This window comes from Mobula hypostoma, chromosome 4, assembly GCF_963921235.1.
Source record: "Mobula hypostoma chromosome 4, sMobHyp1.1, whole genome shotgun sequence".
NCBI classification, from domain to species: Eukaryota; Metazoa; Chordata; class Chondrichthyes; order Myliobatiformes; family Myliobatidae; genus Mobula; species Mobula hypostoma.
The window spans coordinates 28,250,906-28,270,628 of NC_086100.1; the positions used below are offsets into that span (position 1 = coordinate 28,250,906).

At 41.4% G+C, this 19,723-nt stretch overlaps 1 protein-coding gene across 5 annotated transcripts in view; it reads right to left on the reverse strand.

Annotated features, from left to right (window-relative positions):
• The window catches only part of agfg1a (ArfGAP with FG repeats 1a), a 67,071-nt gene that overhangs the window by 8,783 nt on the left and 38,565 nt on the right, over positions 1-19,723 (reverse strand). For 3 of the 5 annotated variants that reach the window (XM_063045487.1, XM_063045485.1, XM_063045483.1), the window contains 2 exons: positions 14,649-14,725; positions 11,195-11,278 (listed from right to left, as the gene is read on the reverse strand). In XM_063045487.1, the coding sequence (XP_062901557.1) occupies positions 11,195-11,278; positions 14,649-14,725 (161 nt within the window). The remainder of the gene's footprint in view (positions 1-11,194; positions 11,279-14,648; positions 14,726-19,723) is intronic. The other 2 variants (XM_063045486.1, XM_063045484.1) reach the window with 1 other exon arrangement.

Here is a 19,723-nt window from a genome sequence, read left to right on the forward strand (position 1 = left end):
AAAGTGGCAGGCCGACAAATCCAGGGCAAGCATTAAAAAGGGCCACTTTTCAACATAATTGTACAAGGGCTAAGAGAGTTGTAAAAGAGCGCCTGAAGGCTTTATGTGTCAATGCAAGGAGCATTCGTAATAAGGTGGATGAATTGAAAGTGCAGATTGTTATTAATGATTATGATATAGTTGGGATCACAGAGACATGGCTCCAGGGTGACCAGGGATGGGAGCTCAACGTTCAGGGATATTCAATATTCAGAAGGGATAGACATTAAGGAAGGGGAGGTGTGGTGGCGTTGCTGCTTAAAGAAGAGATTAACGCAATAGAAAGGAAGGACATAAGCCGGGAAGATGTGGAATCGATATGGGTAGAGCTGCGTAACACTAAGGGGCAGAAGACGCTGGTGGGAGTTGTGTACAGGCCACCTAACAGTAGTAGTGAGGTCGGAGATGGTATTAAACAGGAAATTAGAAATGTGTGCAATAAAGGAACAGCAGTTATAATGGGTGACTTCAATCTACATGTAGACTGGGTGAACCAAATTGGTAAAGGTGCTGAGGAAGAGGATTTCTTGGAATGTATGCGGGATGGTTTTTTGAATCAACATGTCGAGGAACCAACTAGAGAGCAGGCTATTCTGGACTGGGTTTTGAGCAATGAGGAAGGGTTAATTAGCGATCTTGTCGTGAGAGGCCCCTTGGGTAAGAGTGACCATAATATGGTGGAATTCTTCATTAATATGGAGAGTGACATAGTTAATTCAGAAACAAAGGTTCTGAACTTAAAGAGGGGTAACTTTGAAGGTATGAGACGTGAATTAGCTAAGATAGACTGGCAAATGACACTTAAAGAATTGACGGTGGATATGCAATGGCAAGCATTTAAAGGTTGCATGGATGAACTACAACAATTGTTCATCCCAGTTTGGCAAAAGAATAAATCAAGGAAGGTAGTGCACCTGTGGCTGACAAGAGAAATTAGGGATAGTATCAATTCCAAAGAAGTAGCATACAAATTAGCCAGAGAAAGTGGCTCATCTGAGGACTGGGAGAAATTTAGAGTTCAGCAGAGGAGGACAAAGGGCTTAATTAGGAAGGGAAAAAAGATTATGAGAGAAAACTGGCAGAGAACATAAAAACGGACTGTAAAAGCTTTTATAGATATGTAAAAAGGAAAAGACTGGTAAAGACAAATGTAGGTCCCCTGCAGACAGAAACAGGTGAATTGATTATGGGGAGCAAGGACATGGCAGACCAATTGAATAATTACTTTGGTTCTGTCTTCACTAAGGAGGACATAAATAATCTTCCAGAAATAGTAAGGGACAGAGGGTCCAGTGAGATGGAGGAACTGAGTGAAATACATGTTAGTAGGGAAGTGGTGTTAGGTAAATTGAAGGGATTGAAGGCAGATAAATCCCCAGGGCCAGATGGTCTGCATCCTAGAGTGCTTAAGGAAGTAGCCCAAGAAATAGTGGATGCATTAGTGATAATTTTTCAAAACTCGTTAGATTCTGGACTAGTTCCTGAGGATTGGAGGGTGGCTAATGTAACCCCAATTTTTAAAAAAGGAGGGGGAGAGAAACCGGGGAATTATAGACCGGTTAGCCTAACGTCGGTGGTGGGGAAACTGCTGGAGTCAGTTATCAAGGATGTGATAACAGCACATTTGGAAAGCGGAGAAATGATCGGACAAAGTCAGCATGGATTTGTGAAAGGAAAATCATGTCTGACGAATCTCATAGAATTTTTTGAGGATGTAACTAGTAGAGTGGATAGGGGAGAACCAGTGGATGTGGTATATTTGGATTTTCAAAAGGCTTTTGACAAGGTCCCACACAGGAGATTAGTGTGCAAACTTAAAGCACACGGTATTGGGGGTAAGGTATTGGTGTGGGTGGAGAATTGGTTAGCAGACAGGAAGCAAAGAGTGGGAATAAACGGGACCTTTTCAGAATGGCAGGCGATGACTAGTGGGGTACCGCAAGGCTCAGTGCTGGGACCCCAGTTGTTTACAATATATATTAATGACTTGGATGAGGGAATTAAATGCAGCATCTCCAAGTTTGCGGATCACACAAAGCTGGGTGGCAGTGTTAGCAGTGAGGAGGATGCTAAGAGGATGCAGGGTGACTTGGATAGGTTGGGTAAGTGGGCAAACTCATGGCAGATGCAATTTAATGTGGATAAATGTGAAGTTATCCACTTTGGTGGCAAAAATAGGAAAACAGATTATTATCTGAATGGTGGCCGATTAGGAAAAGGGGAGGTGCAACGAGACCTGGGTGTCATTATACACCAGTCATTGAAAGTGGGCATGCAGGTACAGCAGGCGGTGAAAAAGGCGAATGGTATGCTGGCATTTATAGCGAGAGGATTCGAGTACAGGAGCAGGGAGGTACTACTGCAGTTGTACAAGGCCTTGGTGAGACCACACCTGGAGTATTGTGTGCAGTTTTGGTCCCCTAATCTGAGGAAAGACATCTTTGCCATAGAGGGAGTACAAAGAAGGTTCACCAGATTGATTCCTGGGATGGCAGGACTTTCATATGAAGAAAGACTGGATGAACTGGGCTTGTACTCGTTGGAATTTAGAAGATTGAGGGGGGATCTGATTGAAACGTATAAGATCCTAAAGGGATTGGACAGGCTAGATGCAGGAAGATTGTTCCCGATGTTGGGGAAGTCCAGAACGAGGGGTCACAGTTTGAGGATAGAGGGGAAGCCTTTTAGGACCGAGATTAGGAAAAACTTCTTCACACAGAGAGTGGTGAATCTGTGGAATTCTCTGCCACAGCAAACTGTTGAGGCCAGTTCATTGGCTATGTTTAAGAGGGAGTTAGATATGGCCCTTGTGGCTACAGGGGTCAGGGGGTATGGAGGGAAGGCTGGGGCAGGGTTCTGAGTTGGATGATCAGCCATGATCATAATAAATGACGGTGCAGGCTCGAAGGGCCGAATGGCCTACTCCTGCACCTATTTTCTATGTTTCTATATCGATGAATTAGATTATGGATTAAATGGTCTTGTGACTAAGTTTGCGGATGACACCAAGATAGGTGGAGGAGCAGGAAGTGTTGAAGAAACGGAAAGGTTGCAGAGAGACTTGGTCAGTTTAGGAGAGTGGGCAAAGAAATGGCAGATGATATACAATGTTGGGAAATATACAGTTGTACATTTTGGAAGAAGAAATAATCAGGCGGATTACTATTTAGATGGGGAGAAAATTCAAAAATCGGAAGTGCAAAGGGACTGGGGGGTCCTCGTGCAGGATACCCTAAAGGTTAACCACCAGGTTGGATCGGCAGTACGGAAAGCAGGTGGTATGTTGGCATTCATTTCAAGAGGAATAGTGTATAAGAGTAAGGAGGTGTTGATGAGGCTCTATGGGGCACTGGTGAGACCTCATTTGGAATACTGTGTGCAGTTTTGGGCCCCCTATCTTAGAAGGGATGTACTGATGTTGGAGAGAGTTCAGAGAAGATTTATGAGGATGATTCTTGGAATGCAGGGCTAACATATGAGGAGTGTTTGTCGGCTCTTGGACTGTATTCATTAGAGTACAGAAGAATGAGAGGGGATCCCATAGAAACATTTCAAATGTTGAAAGGGTTGCACAGAGTAGACGTGGAAAGGCTGTTTCCCTTGGTGGGTGAGTCCAGGACAAGAGGCCACAGTCTTAGAATTAGAGGGTACCCATTAAAACAGAGATGAGGAAAAATTTTTTTAGCCAGAGGGTCGTGGATCTATGGAATTCATTGCCACATACAGCGGTGGAGGCCCGATCATTGAGGGTGTTTACGGAGGAGATTGATAGGTATCTAATTAGTCAGGGTATCAAGAGATATGGGAAAAAAGCCAGAAACTGGAACTAGATGGGAGAACAGTTTAGCTCATGGTGGAGTGGCAGAGCAGACTCAATGGGCCGAATGGCCCACTTCTGCTCCTTTGTCTTGTGATCTTGTAATCGCCGTAAAGATTTTGTGCTAACCCCTACACTACTGTGCTATCTGACACCACATGCTCACAGGCAGAGTGTGTGAGCTCAGACAGCTCTCAGGGCTAGCTGTGCTACTGCACCGTCTATGGGAAATCAGTATTAGTCAAATATAAAACAAAATAGTGGTTCAAAACAAGATGAGCTAGTGAAAAATTGAAAGCTAGTTAGTAAGGAGTGAGTTTAACAACTGTCGTGTTTCAGGAACTAGAGGGTTCACTCTTTCCAATAAAGCACATACAACATATAGCACAGGCTTTTTGTTTTATAACAAATTGTGATGATCAGTGATAACAATGGCAATGATATCTTAACTAAGTTTCTTATCTATTGTCAGTGGCACTGGGGTATACCCAAATTTAAAGGGGGAGAAAGTTTATATAATTTTGTGATATCACAGATATTCTTCATATACAAAAGATTTAAGAGAATTAAAAAGTAGTGGTCAGGTGTAGCACTTTGGCTACTTGCAGGGATAAGTTCCAGGAGGAAGATTAGTGGGGAGGGACGAATGGACAAGGGGAGCACAGAGGAAGCGAACCCTGTGGAAAATGGAGAGGGTGGATGGGAGGGAAGGATATGTCTAGCGGTAGGATTCCTTTGGAGATGGCACAAGTTTCGGAGGATGATTAAAGATTGTGGCTTGGCTATACGTGAAGTTGTGAAGGGATGCAGCATAATCACAAGCAATAGTTCTATGGCAGTGCATGATAATTAAACATTTGACTGCCATGAGTCCATGAAAGTGACCTTGAACCAAACGTTACTAAAAACCTTTAACTACAATGCTCAGTAACAGGGAGGATGGCAATGTTAATGCATTCACTGCCTACAGCAAAAATCTGAACTTTGTTGTGCGCTCCACAATGGCTAGCAGGCCTGGTCTGGACTAAAGGAGTGAAAACCCAGCCAAAATTCACCTTGGTCATCAACACCCAATGGCTCTCGGTGAAAAGCTGTAAAAATCGTTTGATCAGGTTTCACTTCAACAGCCTAAATAGGCAACAAGCAATCAAGTTCAACATTTAATATGAATGTCACAGAGATATGATGAACTCTGGTTCAGTGTTTTCAGTATAGCAACAGAGGAACTTCTTTTACAGCCCATTGCTTCTAAATGCATCAATAAATTTTGTGTTAATAGTATTCATAGAACATAGAATAGTACAGCACATTACAGGCCCTTCAGCCCACAATGTTGTGCCAACCCTCAAGCCCTGCCTCCCATATAACCCCCCTACTTTAAATTCCTCCATATACCTGTCTAGTAGTCTCTTAAACTTCACAAGTGTATCTGCCTCCACCACTGACTCAGGCAGTGCGTTCCATGCACTAACCACTCTCTGAGTAAAAAACCTTTCTCTAATATCCCCCTTGAACTTCCCACCCCTTACCTTAAAGCCATGTCCTCTTGTATGGAGCAGTGGTGCCCTGGGGAAGAGGTGCTGGCTATCCACTCTATCTATTCTTCTTATTATCTTGTACACCTCTATCATGTCTCCTCTCATCCTCCTTCTCTCCAAAGAGTAAAGCCCTAGCTCCCTTAATCTCTGATCATAATGCATACTTTCTAAACCAGGCAGCATCCTAGTAAATCTCCTCTGTACCCTTTCTAATGCTTCCACATCCTTCCTATAGTGAGGTGGCCAGAACTGGACACAGTACTCCAAGTGTGGCCTAACCAGAGTTTTATAGAGCTGCATCATTACATCGCGACTCTTAAACTCTATCCCTCGACTTATGAAAGCTAACTGTGAGGCAACTTTCAGGGATCTGTGGACATGTACCCCGAAATCCCTCTGCTCCTCCACACTACCACGTATCCTGCCATTTACTTCGTAATCTGCCTTGGAGTTTGTCCTTCCAAAGTGTACCACCTCACACTTCTCCGGGTTGAACTCCATCTGCCACTTCTCAGCCCACTTCTGCATCCTATCAATGTCTCTCTGCAATCTTTGACAATCCTCTACACTATCTACAACACCACCAACCTTCATGTCATCTGCAAACTTGCCAACTCACCCTTCTACCCCAACATCCAGGTCGTTAATAAAAATCACGAAAAGTAGAGGTCCCAGAACAGATCCTTGTGGGACACCACGAGTCACAATTCTCCAATCTGAACGTACTCCCTCCACCATGACCCTCTGCCTTCTGCAGGCAAGCCAATTCCGAATCCACCTGGCCAAACTTCCCTGGATCCCATGCCTTCTGACTTTCTGAATAAGCCTACCATGTGGAACCTTGTCAAATGCCTTACTAAAATCCATATAGATCACATCCACTGCACTACCCTCATCTATATGCCTGGTCACCTCCTCAAAGAACTCTATCAGGCTTGTTAGACACGAACTGCCCTTCACAAAGCCATGCTGACTGTCCCTGATCAGACCATGATTCTCTAAATGCCTATAGATCCTATCTCTGAGAATCTTTTCCAACAGCTTTCCCACCACAGACGTAAGGCTCACTGGTCTATAATTACCCGAATTATCCCTACTACCTTTTTTGAACAAGGGAACAACATTCGCCTCCCTCCAATCCTCCAGTACCATGCCCGTGGACAACGAGGACATAAAGATCCTAGCCAGAGGCTCAGCAATCTCTTCCCTCGCCTCATGGAGCAGCCTGGGGAATATTCCGTCAGGCCCCGGGGACTTATCTGTCCTAATGTTTTTTAACAACACCAACATCTCCTCTCCCTTAATATCAACATGCTCCAGAACATCAACCTCACTCATATTGTACTCACCATCATCAAGTTCCCTCTCATTGGTGAATACCGAAGAGAAGTATTCATTGAGGACCTCGCTCACTTCCATAGCCTCCGGGCACATCTTCCCACCTTCATCTCTAATCGGTCCTACCTTCACTCCTGTCATCCTTTTGTTCTTCACATAATTGAAGAATGTCTTGGGGTTTTCCTTTACCCTAATAGCCAAGGCCTTCTCATGCCCCATTCTTGCTTTTCTCAGCCCCTTCTTAAGCTCCTTTCTTGCTTCCCTATATTCCTCAATAGACCCATCTGAACCTTGCTTCCTAAACCTTATGTATGCTGCCTTCTTCCACCTGAATAGATGTTCCACCTCACTTGTCACCCATGGTTCCTTCACCCTACCATTCTTTATCTTCCTCACCGGGACAAATTTATCCCTTACCTCCCGCAAGAGATCTCTAAACATCGACCACATGTCCATAGTACATTTCCCTGCAAAAACATCATCCCAATTCACACCCGCAAGTTCTAGCCTTATAGCCTCATAATTTGCCCTTCCCCAATTAAAAATTTTCCTGTCCTCTCTGATTCTATCCTTTTCCATGATAATGCTAAAAGCCAGAGAGTGGTGGTCACTGTCCACCAGATGCTCACCCACTGAGAGATCTGTGACCTGACCCGGTTCATTACCTAGTACTAGATCTAGTATGGCATTCCCCCTGGTCGGCCTGTCCACATACTGTGACAGGAATCTGTCCTGTACACACTTAACAGTTATATACACACAGTAACTGATATTTTTTCTATATCATGTATTACATTGTTCTCCTGACACTAAGTTAACAAATTTCATGACATATGCCAGTGATATTAAACCTGATTCTGAATCATCTGAAAATGCAAGTTTTAATTACCACTGAGAAAAGATTCAATTATGAACTCATGTGGATTGTTTCTAAATGCAAGATGACAACTCACCTGGGATCTATATTTATTTTTAAATGCAGGCTGATAACTGGTATGTAACTTCATATCAAACGGTTTAACCTTTCATGTACTTGATATGCTAATATCTCAGAGAACCCCAGCGCAGTGCAATGGTTGAAGTATAATGGGCAAAGATGAAATTTTGAGTAAAGCAGCTGGTATAGAGACAAAGACGCCAAAGGAAGTGAAGCAGCTTTTTTTTTGGGAGGGCGGGTTGGGGTGGGGGGGGAGGGGGAGCGAAGGGATATGGGTTTCCAAGTTAGTTTAAAAAAAGCCAGAAAATGAACTTTCATAATTCTTCTCACAACCAGAGCTCTTCTTATAGGTCCAGTGTTTAATCTTCCGAAGTTGATGGACATGGCCCCAACTTTTATCCAACAGAAAAATTTTAGAACAGTAACTAACAAACATGCAATTCTATGCATGTGAAACAGTGCAAGTGGACAGCTAAGTACTAAATACAAAACAACAACCTTGCAGTGTGCAGTATGGTTCAAGAACTTCGACTGCCTCTTTGAAGACAGCATGCTTTTTCACCACTTTCTGTCACTATTCTGCATACTTTTATTCTTTAATTGATTTGGACCTAATGACTTCAGCACCGGGATAATGAAATTCTGTATTACAGAAAAACATACAATCCATTTGACCATCCCAGTAAGCTACTACCAGGTGTTCCACTCAAAGTATCTATCTGACTCTTAATTACCATATTGTTCAACATATTGCTAACCTCCACAATGGATTTCTTGCCTTTGCTGCTTTTAACCTATCTTGTCAACATTTGGAAATTTACCACTCAATTTACATCCTCTCTTTCCAATATCGCCACCACTTCATAAACTTCAGTCTTTGAGAAACGTAACCATGCTCGCAACCTATGAGAAATGCAGACACTTGGAAATACGACCTCCCCATAGGTTCCTTGTCAGGCACCATCACCACACATTATCTTATCCTGACTTGGAAACAAATCACCATTCTTTCATTATGGCAGCACTGAACAGCTGCAGGAGCATCTTCATCAGAACAATGAAGCAGCTCAATGTTAGGTAATAATGGTTGCTCTGAGCTTTACACCGTGCCAATATTTTAAAGCATGGAACTTGGAAACAAAAAAAAATTCTGAAAACAAAGTTTACTCAATCCACTAGATATGTTTCAGGAAATCAATTTTCAAACACTCTTCAAATCGAATTCTTTCTTTCCCCTTTAAACTATCAGCCTTCATTCTCATTCTGGGTACTTCACCATACATTACTGGAATTCAGAACTTACAAGCCAATTTTAGCCGTTTCAGTTGAATACACATTTCAACTTACAAAAATTAGGTCAAGGCCAGACCTGAAATAAAATACAGATTAATCTGCAGTGTTTGGTTCCTCACAACTCTGTAGTGATCTGGTAATAGTACAGACTGATGCTTCACTGAAAGAAATACCTGCCTAGACAAGAGTTTCAACCTAAGTGATAGGTAGAATTATCACTACTGCTTATGTCAGATCCAAAACAAAGATTAAGGCCATTGTATCCACTTATGAAGTGACAAAACAGTGGGATCTTTAGTTTACATAAACTAATTTGAGTTCTCCATCTAAACTTTATGAATAAGTAACGTGCTTGCATGTGGCCAAGTGGTTAAGGCGTTCGTCTAGTGATCTGAAGGTCGCTAGTTCGAGCCTCAGCTGTGGCAGCGTGTTTGTGTCCTTGAGCAAGGCACTTAACCACACATTGATCTAGAGTCTGTGCGAGGAGTGGCGCCCCACACAGACTTCCAATCTGCACCACAGAGATCCACACATTTTAATTCCACGTCCCATTACCAGTCTGATATGTCTATCTGCGACCTCCTCTACTGGCAAGATGAAGCCACACTCAGGTTGGAGGAACAACACCTTATATTCTGTCTAGGTAGTCTCCAACCTGATGAACATTGGCTTCTCTAACTACTGTTAATGCCCACCTCCCCTTCGTACCCCAACCCTTATTTATTTATTTATTATTTTCCTTTTCCCTTTTTTCTCCCTCTGTCCCTCTCACCATAACTCCTTGCCTATCCTCTGGGCTCCCCCCCTTTCTTTCTCTCTAGGCCTCCCATCCCATGATCCTCTCCCTTCTCCAGCCTCGTATCCCTTTTGCCAATCAACTTTCCAGCTCTTAGCTCCATCCCTCCCCTTCCTGTCTTCTCCTATCATTTCGGATCTTCCCCTCCCCCTCTCAAATCTCTTACTAGCTCTTCTTTCAGTTAGTCCTGACGAAGGGTCTCAGCCTGAAACGTCAACTGTACCTCTTCCTAGAGATGCTGCCTGGCCTGCTGTGTTCACCAGCATTTTTTAATGTGTGTTGCTTGAATTTCCAGCATCTGCAGATTTCCTCATATCAGCATGAACATTTAGTTTCTTCTCATCAAGAATTTGGTTTACAATTTGAATTGTAAACTGGATTTCGGCATGTCTTCGAAGAACATAAGAAATAGGAGGAGTAGGCCATCTGGCCTACCAAGCCTGCTCCACCATTCAGTAAGATCATGGCTGATCTGACCATGGACTCACCTCCACCTACCTTCCTTTTCCCCATAACTCTCAATTCCCTTACTGTGCAAAAATCTATCCAACCTTGTCTGAAATGTATTTACTGAGGTAGCCTACCACTGCTTCATTGAGCAGAGAATTACACAGATTCACCACCCTCTGGGAAAAGCAGTTCCTCCTCATCTCCATCCTAAATTTACTCCCCTGACTTTGACATACTTCTATAGATACACAATGGAGAGTATAACAACTGGTAGTATCATGGTCTGGGATGGAAATACCAAGAATGGAAAAGCCTACAAAAAGTGGTGGATACAGCCCAGTCCATCACAGGAAAAGGCCACCCCCCCTCCCCCACCACTGAACACACCCACAAGAGCACTGTCACAAGAAAGCAGCATCCATCATCAACCCCTACCATCCAGGCCCTGCTCTCATCTTGCTGCTGTCATCAGGAAGGTGATACAGGAGCCTTAGGTCCCACACCACCAGGTTCAGGGACACTTACTAACTTTCAACCATCAGGCTCCCGAACCAGTGTGAAGAACCTCCCTCACCTCTACACTGAACTGATTTGACATCCTACAGACTCACTTTCAAGGACTTTAGAACTCATGTTTCAGTATTATTTGCTGAGTTACAGTATTTAATATTATTATTTTTGAATTTGCAGTTGTCTTTTCCACATAGACTGTTTGTCAGTCTTTGAGTACAGCTTTTCATTATTTCTATTGCATTTCTTTGATCGATTATAAATGCCTGCAAGAAAAATGAATCTCAGGTTTGTACATAGTGACATATATGTACTTTGACAATAAATTTACTCTGAACTTTGAGTTGCCAACAACCTGCTTCCATTGACCTGCACTGAACCCGGATGAGCAGAGACTTCAGAGGTTACTGATACATTCACATCACACCATGAACACTAATGGTTTCTGTCAAGACTTCAAAGCTCATTGTCCATACCTGCAGTTCTCCCATTAGTCTGGAATGGGTTTGTGGCAGCAGTTGGTGGCAGAACAGGAGCACTTACAAACGGATTGGTTGCTGCTGGAAAAGCAAAGGAAAGACTCACGAAAGTTAATTATTTAAAATGTCAGATCACAAATAAAGGACAACTGCTCATTTTGCCATTAAGCCAGTGACAAGCAACTTGCATGTAATTGTGGTGCTGTATTATAATAGAGCTCTTCACACTTCAATCTTATCTTAAAAACCCTATCAATGGGGTGATGAAATTTAACTGGGTCAATTTTTTTTTGTTAGTGGGCAGAGTAAATTCCTGCTTACCCATGATTTGTAAACAACTGTACAATTTTTTCAGAAACAATAATTTAAAATAGGCAAACTTGCCAACAAGTTTTACCTATACCGTTTCTATTTATGGTGAAATGCATATCAAGCATTTAAGGGCAGTGGACAGTTGACATTTTGGGCTGAGACCCTTTAACCGGAGCAGTTGACTGCCTACAGATACTGCCTGATCTGCTGAAACTCTCCTGTATTGTTGCTCTGGATTCTGTAATCTCTCGTGTCTCCATTTAAGGGTCAGTGTGGAGGTCTGCAACATGAAATGACTCCACTTAAATAGTTCTCCATCAATCAATACTTCAATGTCAGCTTGGATTACAAAAATGAAGTACTTAAGTGGTAAAATAGTACAGCCGTGGCTGACAAGGGAAATCAAAGCCATTGTAAAAGCAAAAGAGAGGGCATACAACAAAGCACAAATTAGTGGGAAGATAGAGGATTGGGAAGTCTTTAAAAACCTACAGAGAGCAACTAAAAAAATCATTAGAAGGGAAAAGATGAAACATAAAAGCAAGCTAGCAAATAATATCAAAGTGGATTTTTTTCAAGTATGTTAAAAATAAAAGAGAAATGAGAGTGGATACAGGACCACTAGAAAATGAGGCAGGAGAAATAATAACAGGGGACAAGGAGATGGCTGATGAACTAAATGAGTATTTTGCGTCAGTCTCCACTGTGGAAGATACTCCCTAATGTTGTAGTGTGTGAAGGAACAGAAGTGGGCGCAATTACTGTTACAAGAGAGAAGGTGCACAAATAGCTGAAAGACTTAAAGGTACCTAAGTCACCCGAACCAGAGGAACTGCACCCTCAGGTTCTGAGAGAGGCAGCGTTACAGATTGTGGTGGCATTAGAAATGATCTTTCAAAAGTCATTGGACTCTGGTATGGTGCCAGAAGACTGGAAAATTGCAAATGTCACTCCACTCTTTGAGAAAGGAGGAAGGCAGCAGAAAGGAAATTATAAACCAATTAGCCTGACCTCAGTGGTTGGGAAGATGTTGGAGTCAATTTTTGGAAAAAGTTAGGAGCAAGTTCAAGTGTTTGTTTTCATTTTCGAGAATTCCCCAGATTTAGGGGAGGTTCTATTCAATTGGAAAATATCTAATGGAACTCTTTTAGTTAAGAAGGATGAAAGACAAAGGAAACCACAGGGTAAGAGTAGGAAAACTGTTAAAAGCTATTACGGCAATACTGCAGGATCTTCGAAAAATGTAATACAATAATACAAAGCCAATGTGAAAGAGAATTCACATTAGAACTACTGGATTTACTGGGGTTCTTTAAGAATCCTGTGGATAAACAGGAACTGAGGATGAGCTAGAGTATTGGAAAAAGGCACTTGAGATACAATATTGAAGGCTGTTGTAAAAAGAAACCACAAAAGCAATAGTGTAGGAGATAGTTTACTGGGAGTTGGTAGGATGTTGTGGTTTATGACCATATCAGTTTAGCCATGATCTTAACGAATGGGGAAATAGGTTTAAGAGGTCAAGTGGCCTACTCCTGTCCTTAATTCACATGTTCATATGAATGCAAATACCGATGAACTGAGAAATATATTACTACCATAAGTCAGTCTGCTGAGGTAATTGCTGTGACACAAGAGCCAGCATCTGGAGAAATAAGCAAGCTGCTAGAGGAATTCAGAGGATCAAACAGCAACTCTAGAGACAAAGGAACTGTCAACATTTCAGGTCAAGATCCTGTACCAGCACTGGGAGTATAAGGAGAGAGAACAAGTATAAAGAGGTGAGAGAGAGGGGCGAGGACGGAGTTGCAGGTGATGGGTGGATTCAAGTGAGGAGGAGTTGATGGGCAGATGCTGGAGGAAGAGAGATAGCAACAGCAGCCGAAAGGTAACCCATGGAGACAACAAAAGGCTGCAAGTTATGGAATTCGACATGAGTGAATCAGATATGGGAAGAACGAAGAGGCAGGTGGTAAAGATAGGGCACCGAGAGAGTTGAGAGTGTGGGTGAAAGGTAGGTGGAACAAGGATTGGGGGGGGGGAAGGAGAAACAAACTGGGCAACAGGAGGCTGGGGAAGTTTTGAGAAGACTGGAGTGTGTGGGTGAATCAAAAGGAAAGGACTGTGGGGGGAGAGAACAGGTTACCTGAAACTGACAGATCTTTTTTTTCATTAGTCGCAGCTTAAGCTGTTTTACAGAAAATAACAGATATGAAAGTATAATAACTTTGTCTTCCAGTGAAGATCCTATTTAATATATTTTGTACAATTATTGATATGAAATCACTTGCTGATCAGTAAAGGTTGCGGTAAGAATATATCAAAACTGTTGGGAGAACAAATGGTGAAAGATCCGGTGCTTTTTATTTTTTCTCATTGAAAGTAGGCCAGCTAACAATACAGATGGCATTTTATCACCATACGCAAATCTGAAATTTAGAGTATTTGTTTAATTGCAAAAAGACTTGCAATATTTCCATTTTTCCCCTCTTAAGGAAGTCATTCAGCCATCAAGTCAATGCCAACCCACATGGGCAGCACCCACATGGGCAGCACGACAGTGTAGTGGTTAGCACAACACCTTGCAGTACCAGTGACCTGGGTTCAGTTCCCACCGTTGCCTGCAGGGAGTTTGTACGTTCTCCCCATGACCGTGTGGGTTTCCTCTGGGTGCTCCGGTTTCCTCTCACAGTCCAAAGATGTGTCGGTTGGTAGGAAATTTGTCATTGTAAATTGTCCCATGATTAGGCTCGGATTAAGTTGGGGGATTGCTGAGCAGAGCAGCTTGAGGGGCCGGAAGAGGCTGTCTCTAACTAAATACAAAAATAAAAACAATCCCATTCCTCACTATTTTCCTTTACACCCATTTCCCCCCACAATCTTATCAACTTTACCACACACATGCACTAAGAGAAATTTAAAGTGGCCAATTAGCAGACCAACCTCAAATCTTTGGGATGCCAGAAGAAACCAAAATACCTGGAGGAAACCCATGTGGTCACAGGAACCTCCCCCTCTGATAGCAGTGAAAATTAGGATTAATCACTGGTACTGTAAGATACCAGCTCTACTAGATGCGACACCAAGCTATCTATTATGTCAAATGTTTTCATTTGTTAAAGGGAAAGAAATTATTCACCTCCAAATGTTGCCGGTGCCGTACTGACTCCAGGGTGAGCTTGCGCTGTTGTAACACTCTGAACTGTCCCAAACACACTGCAGGAGAGAACGATCTTTACAACAGTCTCCAAATGTAATATAGAAGAGCAAGGCATTAGAATCAAAAGTTCACAGACTTCATCAAGACTGCCATTTTCCCATTCTCCATTAATAAATGACAACACTAACAACAGTTGGAGCAAGAATCGTTTGACTGGGCATTTGGGGAGGACAGAAAACATAGAAACCATTTATAATGCAATGTCTTGACTGGACACTCAGAGCTGATCATATTCAGCACTTCATCACAAAAAGGTTGTAATCAACTTCCATTATGAAGGTGGATTACTCACCTTTTGGTGCAATAACCCATTCACTAAAAGAAGCTTAGACTCCATATACCATGAGTGAAGTGAGATATGTAAACTGGGAAAAATCAGATATACCTGTTCCTTTAAGAGGTTTCAGGTCAGGTCTGTGTGATCTTCACTTACTGTGTCTATAAAGATTGCCCCTTTGCTGAGTCATCTCCAGTTCTTTTCAACCAGAGGCGGTATATTCAGGTTTGTGAAGAGATGCGTAGATTCACTCTCTTATGATGTTTAGGAAGGAGAGAAAACCCTTGCCTGTAACACTAGAATAGATAGAACTATTAAACATGTAATAACTTTAGGGTGTTTCATAGACAGCAAACGGAAATGGTTTAAATAATTGAAAATCTGAATATATCAGGGCATTAACAAGCTCCACTGATTATGAATGGAATCCTTGAAAACTAGTGATAGGTATTTTAAAAGATGCATTAGGTTTATAGGTCACTGAGAAAAATCCAAAGTAGAGGAACAATCCTAATCTGAACTCATAATATTTAGGGGCAAGCAAGGTGCTGTGTGTTATTCGGAAAGCACTGGTACATTCAAACAAAGACAGATGAGGAGAGATGGGAGAAGGCTCACGGGAAGCAAAAAATGCAGCACAGATTGGCTTGGTCGAATAGTCTGTTTTTGCCCCTCACTGTAGCATTTCACAAGAGCCAACTGCTTAAAACTACAGGGGCATGTTCAGTCCAGGTCCATTGGACAGCAGCATTATCGTAGCAGCTAAGAGAAGGCATGTTGGAAAAAAAACACCACATATTAAATTGCAAAAAGCCCATATTTAGAAAATAGTGTTTCTTGGTGATGAAATAAAATACGATTTTAATATATACTAAGTGGGGAATCCTCCAAGAGGACTACAATCTTGTCATGGTTTGGAGGCTTACGTGCTTCAATAACTTGACCATTATCCTGGCTGGAGTCAGGGCTTTATGCTTTGGCTCTTGGTTCTGTCACCCATGCCAAACAGAGGCCAGACAAAGAATGGTCCACTGGTACTCTAGGTTGGGTGGGATGGTCAGCTCAAAGCCAACAACCCTGATGACTGGTGAAACAAAATTGTTATGGAAACAGCAATGAAGAATTCTTTTATATCCGTATTCCTGAGTCTCCACCTGGGACTTGCACGAATGACAGTAGTGAAAACCAAGAGCAAGCTACAGACACGATGAAGGAAGCCCTGAGCACCACCAGATATGGAAGACCTTCATTACTGTCCTAAACACCAGTGGCATAATGGGCAGTAAGTGGGAAATACCACACAAACAATTAGGATTTTTGTCATTTTTGGTGATGCGAAAACAGTTTTTCTCATCTTAAATTCTATCTAAACAGATATTGAAAGCCTGTAATTATGTCAATATCTAGACCAGGACACCATTAATATTTGGCAGAGCTATCAAAAGAAACTTCGACGGATTTGTTAAATGCCCAAATTGGGGCAGAACTCAAGGGCACAATGTCAGAAGGTAGCTATTTTCTTGGTCACATTACATTAAACTTTTTCACCTTTACTGCAGCTCTTCAATTCAAGGGGCTTTCACTCACATTTACTTTTATTCAGCAGCACATTCTTTATTTAGGAAAGAATTTAACTGCATGATTCAAGGTGTTTGACAGATTGCTGGTCAAAGTGAATTTTGATCAAACCACTGACTTGATTAGGTAATTTTCCCCCTCGGAGCTGGATACAACACACACACATACAGGCCAGGACTGTGGACTGTTCTAAGCGTTTATGCTGCAAGTTCAGTCCCAATGTGGCTGCAACTTCCAAGCACAGCATCAGATGCTGGCACTCTCCTGTCTAAGTTTAATCTTCAAAACATCATATTCAGCTTGAAGTAGTTTAGAACTATAATTAACAGACCAGTAATTTTAACTAGTAGGTAGTTTCTTAAGGAGTGGGAACAAGCCTTCTTTAAAAAGACCTGTTATTGAAAACAAGTTGTTAGTTATGTGTCTTTTAACTGTGGTTAAAAGGGCCTGGTATTTTCATTATGTTGTTATATTTAACGTAATTCTTAATATAATTTTATGTTAGTTCTTTAAAAGTTAGCAACTATGTTCAATCAGAATCTGAACACATTGCAGGATATTTAAAGACATGCAAAATCTCGCTGTCAAACTAATGAAAAGGCTTTTTTTTTGCATCAAGAATACATTGGACAATCTGTGTGTGCCGCCTATATTACCCACAAAGTAGACCAACCTGTGATACGACTTGTAGTGAAAGAGAGAGACAATGCAGCAAAGGGCAGAGAGGTTGGATGTTTTACTGGGTCAGTAAGTGAAGATCTTGTAGTTCTGGACTGAAATCTCTGGGAGGGACAGGCAAACATCTGATTTTACTATCAGCATTTCTCTCCTTGCCCAAATGATGTGTGGAGTCTTAACAAATGCAAACAAAACTAATTTTCATTTCACTTAAATCTATAATTGCATGCAGCACAACATACTACGCAATCTGCAGAAAACATTGTGTAGTTTTGTGCTGTGCAAGTATTAATCCAAATGAACTGAAATATTCCACACTCAAGTCTCAGAGAACACTGAACAGAGTTCTGCTTCCAACCCTGAAAATTACTAACTATAAAACTGATATTTCAATGACCCACTTTTTAAAAAGTTGTTACTATAACAGCTTCCAAGTACACATAACTATGAATCACCACGATGGTAATGAATCACAGGAAGATTTTGATTATCATGAATAAAATGAAAACCTGCAAGTTTTAATGCCATTCCAAAGACAGACTCTCTCTGATCAGAGTGTTGAAGCCCAATTTTTTCGATTTATTATACCCTTATATGGGAAGGTGTCTACATGAACTTTATGTCATTTTTCATTTATTGAAATGAAAAAAAAAAGCTGATTACATCTCTATACCTGGCTGGAACCTCACAGGTAAATCATTGTATATGGGAGTAAACAGGGACAAAGAAAAGGTTGTGGGTAGAAATCCAACCTAAGACACTTTTTAGGGAGGTTGTGAAGCCCAAGGAGAACAGATCAATACGGACTATGACTTGCAAAAATAACAGCTTACAGCTGTTCCAATATGCTGCCCAATAGGTTTTTCTTCCAAAGAATTTATTGTAACTTGAGAGCAAAGCAAAAAAAAAAAACACCAGGATGAAATAGGAGCAATTTGGCTCTTTCCTCTATTGTTATTATGACCATAACATTGTTTCATCTCTACTTAAATAAGCTGTAAATGGGGATGAAACAAAAATAACCCAGCTACTAACTCCCTTAATGTCCCATGGCCTTATTGAATATTTTATTTTGCATTATTTTCCCAGAATCAATGAATTATTTGAAATATTTTTAAAACCTTTTGAGGCTTCATGATGTGAAGATCTTCCTTATTTTGTAAGCGATATTTTTCAACTCGAGTGAATACTCTGGACTACTGAAGTTGGTCTAACTCTGCTCAACTCATTCTACGCCTGGTACTAAACTTAATGGGTAACATGGATACTTCCCAGTTAACATCTATATTTGTGAAAAATGTGCCAATGTTCAGAACTATTACATTCTGCAACTTCCAAGTTGTTTAAAAAAAAGTCTAATTCCATACAGTAGTATAGCTAACACTTAGACTCACAGCTTCTTAGCTACGTGCAGCCTCAAGTTTCCAGCCATACAAGATTTACAGTCCCAGCTGAAGGAAAAGTAGAACTGGTAAAGATTCCTGTTAAGTGTTGTAAGAGTGTGGGGGGGGGGGGGGTGGAAAATCCCAGTGGTAAGCTGTATTGAGTCTCCTTGTACAATGGAAAACCTCACAACTTAAATATTTATTATTGTACAAGATCCTTCAACATCAAGAGCAATGCTGTCTTAAATGGCCAAAGAACCAAGGTCAAGCTTAAAATAAAACATCACATCACAATAAGAGAAGGATCTCCCAATCAGTACAAATGCAGTGGGGACTGAGTCCTGTGAAGTGACAGACCATGGCAATTTGACCTACTTCAGCCTGCTCTCATAATCAGATGGTAGTAACAGGCTACTTTTTTATATAAAAGAACAACTGAAAGAATAATGACTCCACTATGTCTTTGTTTGTAAAAGGCATTTGTAAATACATTGTAAAGAAAGCTACAATTTAATAGTAATTCTAATTAGAGTAATCCATATACAGTGGCATGTAAAAGTTTGGGCACCCCGGTCAAAATTTCTGTTACTATGAATAGCTAAGCGAGTAAAAGATGACCTGATTTCCAAAAGGCATAAAGTTAAAGATGACACATTTCTTTAATATTTTAAGCAAGATTAGTTTCTTATTTCCATCTTTTACAGTTTCAAAATAACAAAAAAGGAAAAGGGCCCGAAGCAAAAGTTTGGGCACCCCGCATAGTCAGTACTTAGTAACACCCCCTTTGGCAAGTATCACAGCTTTGAAACACTTTCTGTAGCCAGCTAAGAGTCTTTCAATTCTTGTTCGGGGGATTTTCGCCCATTCTTCCTTGCAAAAGGCTTCTAGTTCTGTGAGATTCTTGGGCCGTCTTGTATGCACTGCTCTGTTGAGGTCTATCCACAGATTTTCAATGACGTTTAGGTCAGGAGACTGTGAGGGTCACGGCAAAACCTTCAGCTTGTGCCTCTTGAGGTAGTCCATTGTGGATTTTAAGGTGTGTTTAGGATCATTATCCTGTCGTAGAAGCCATCCTC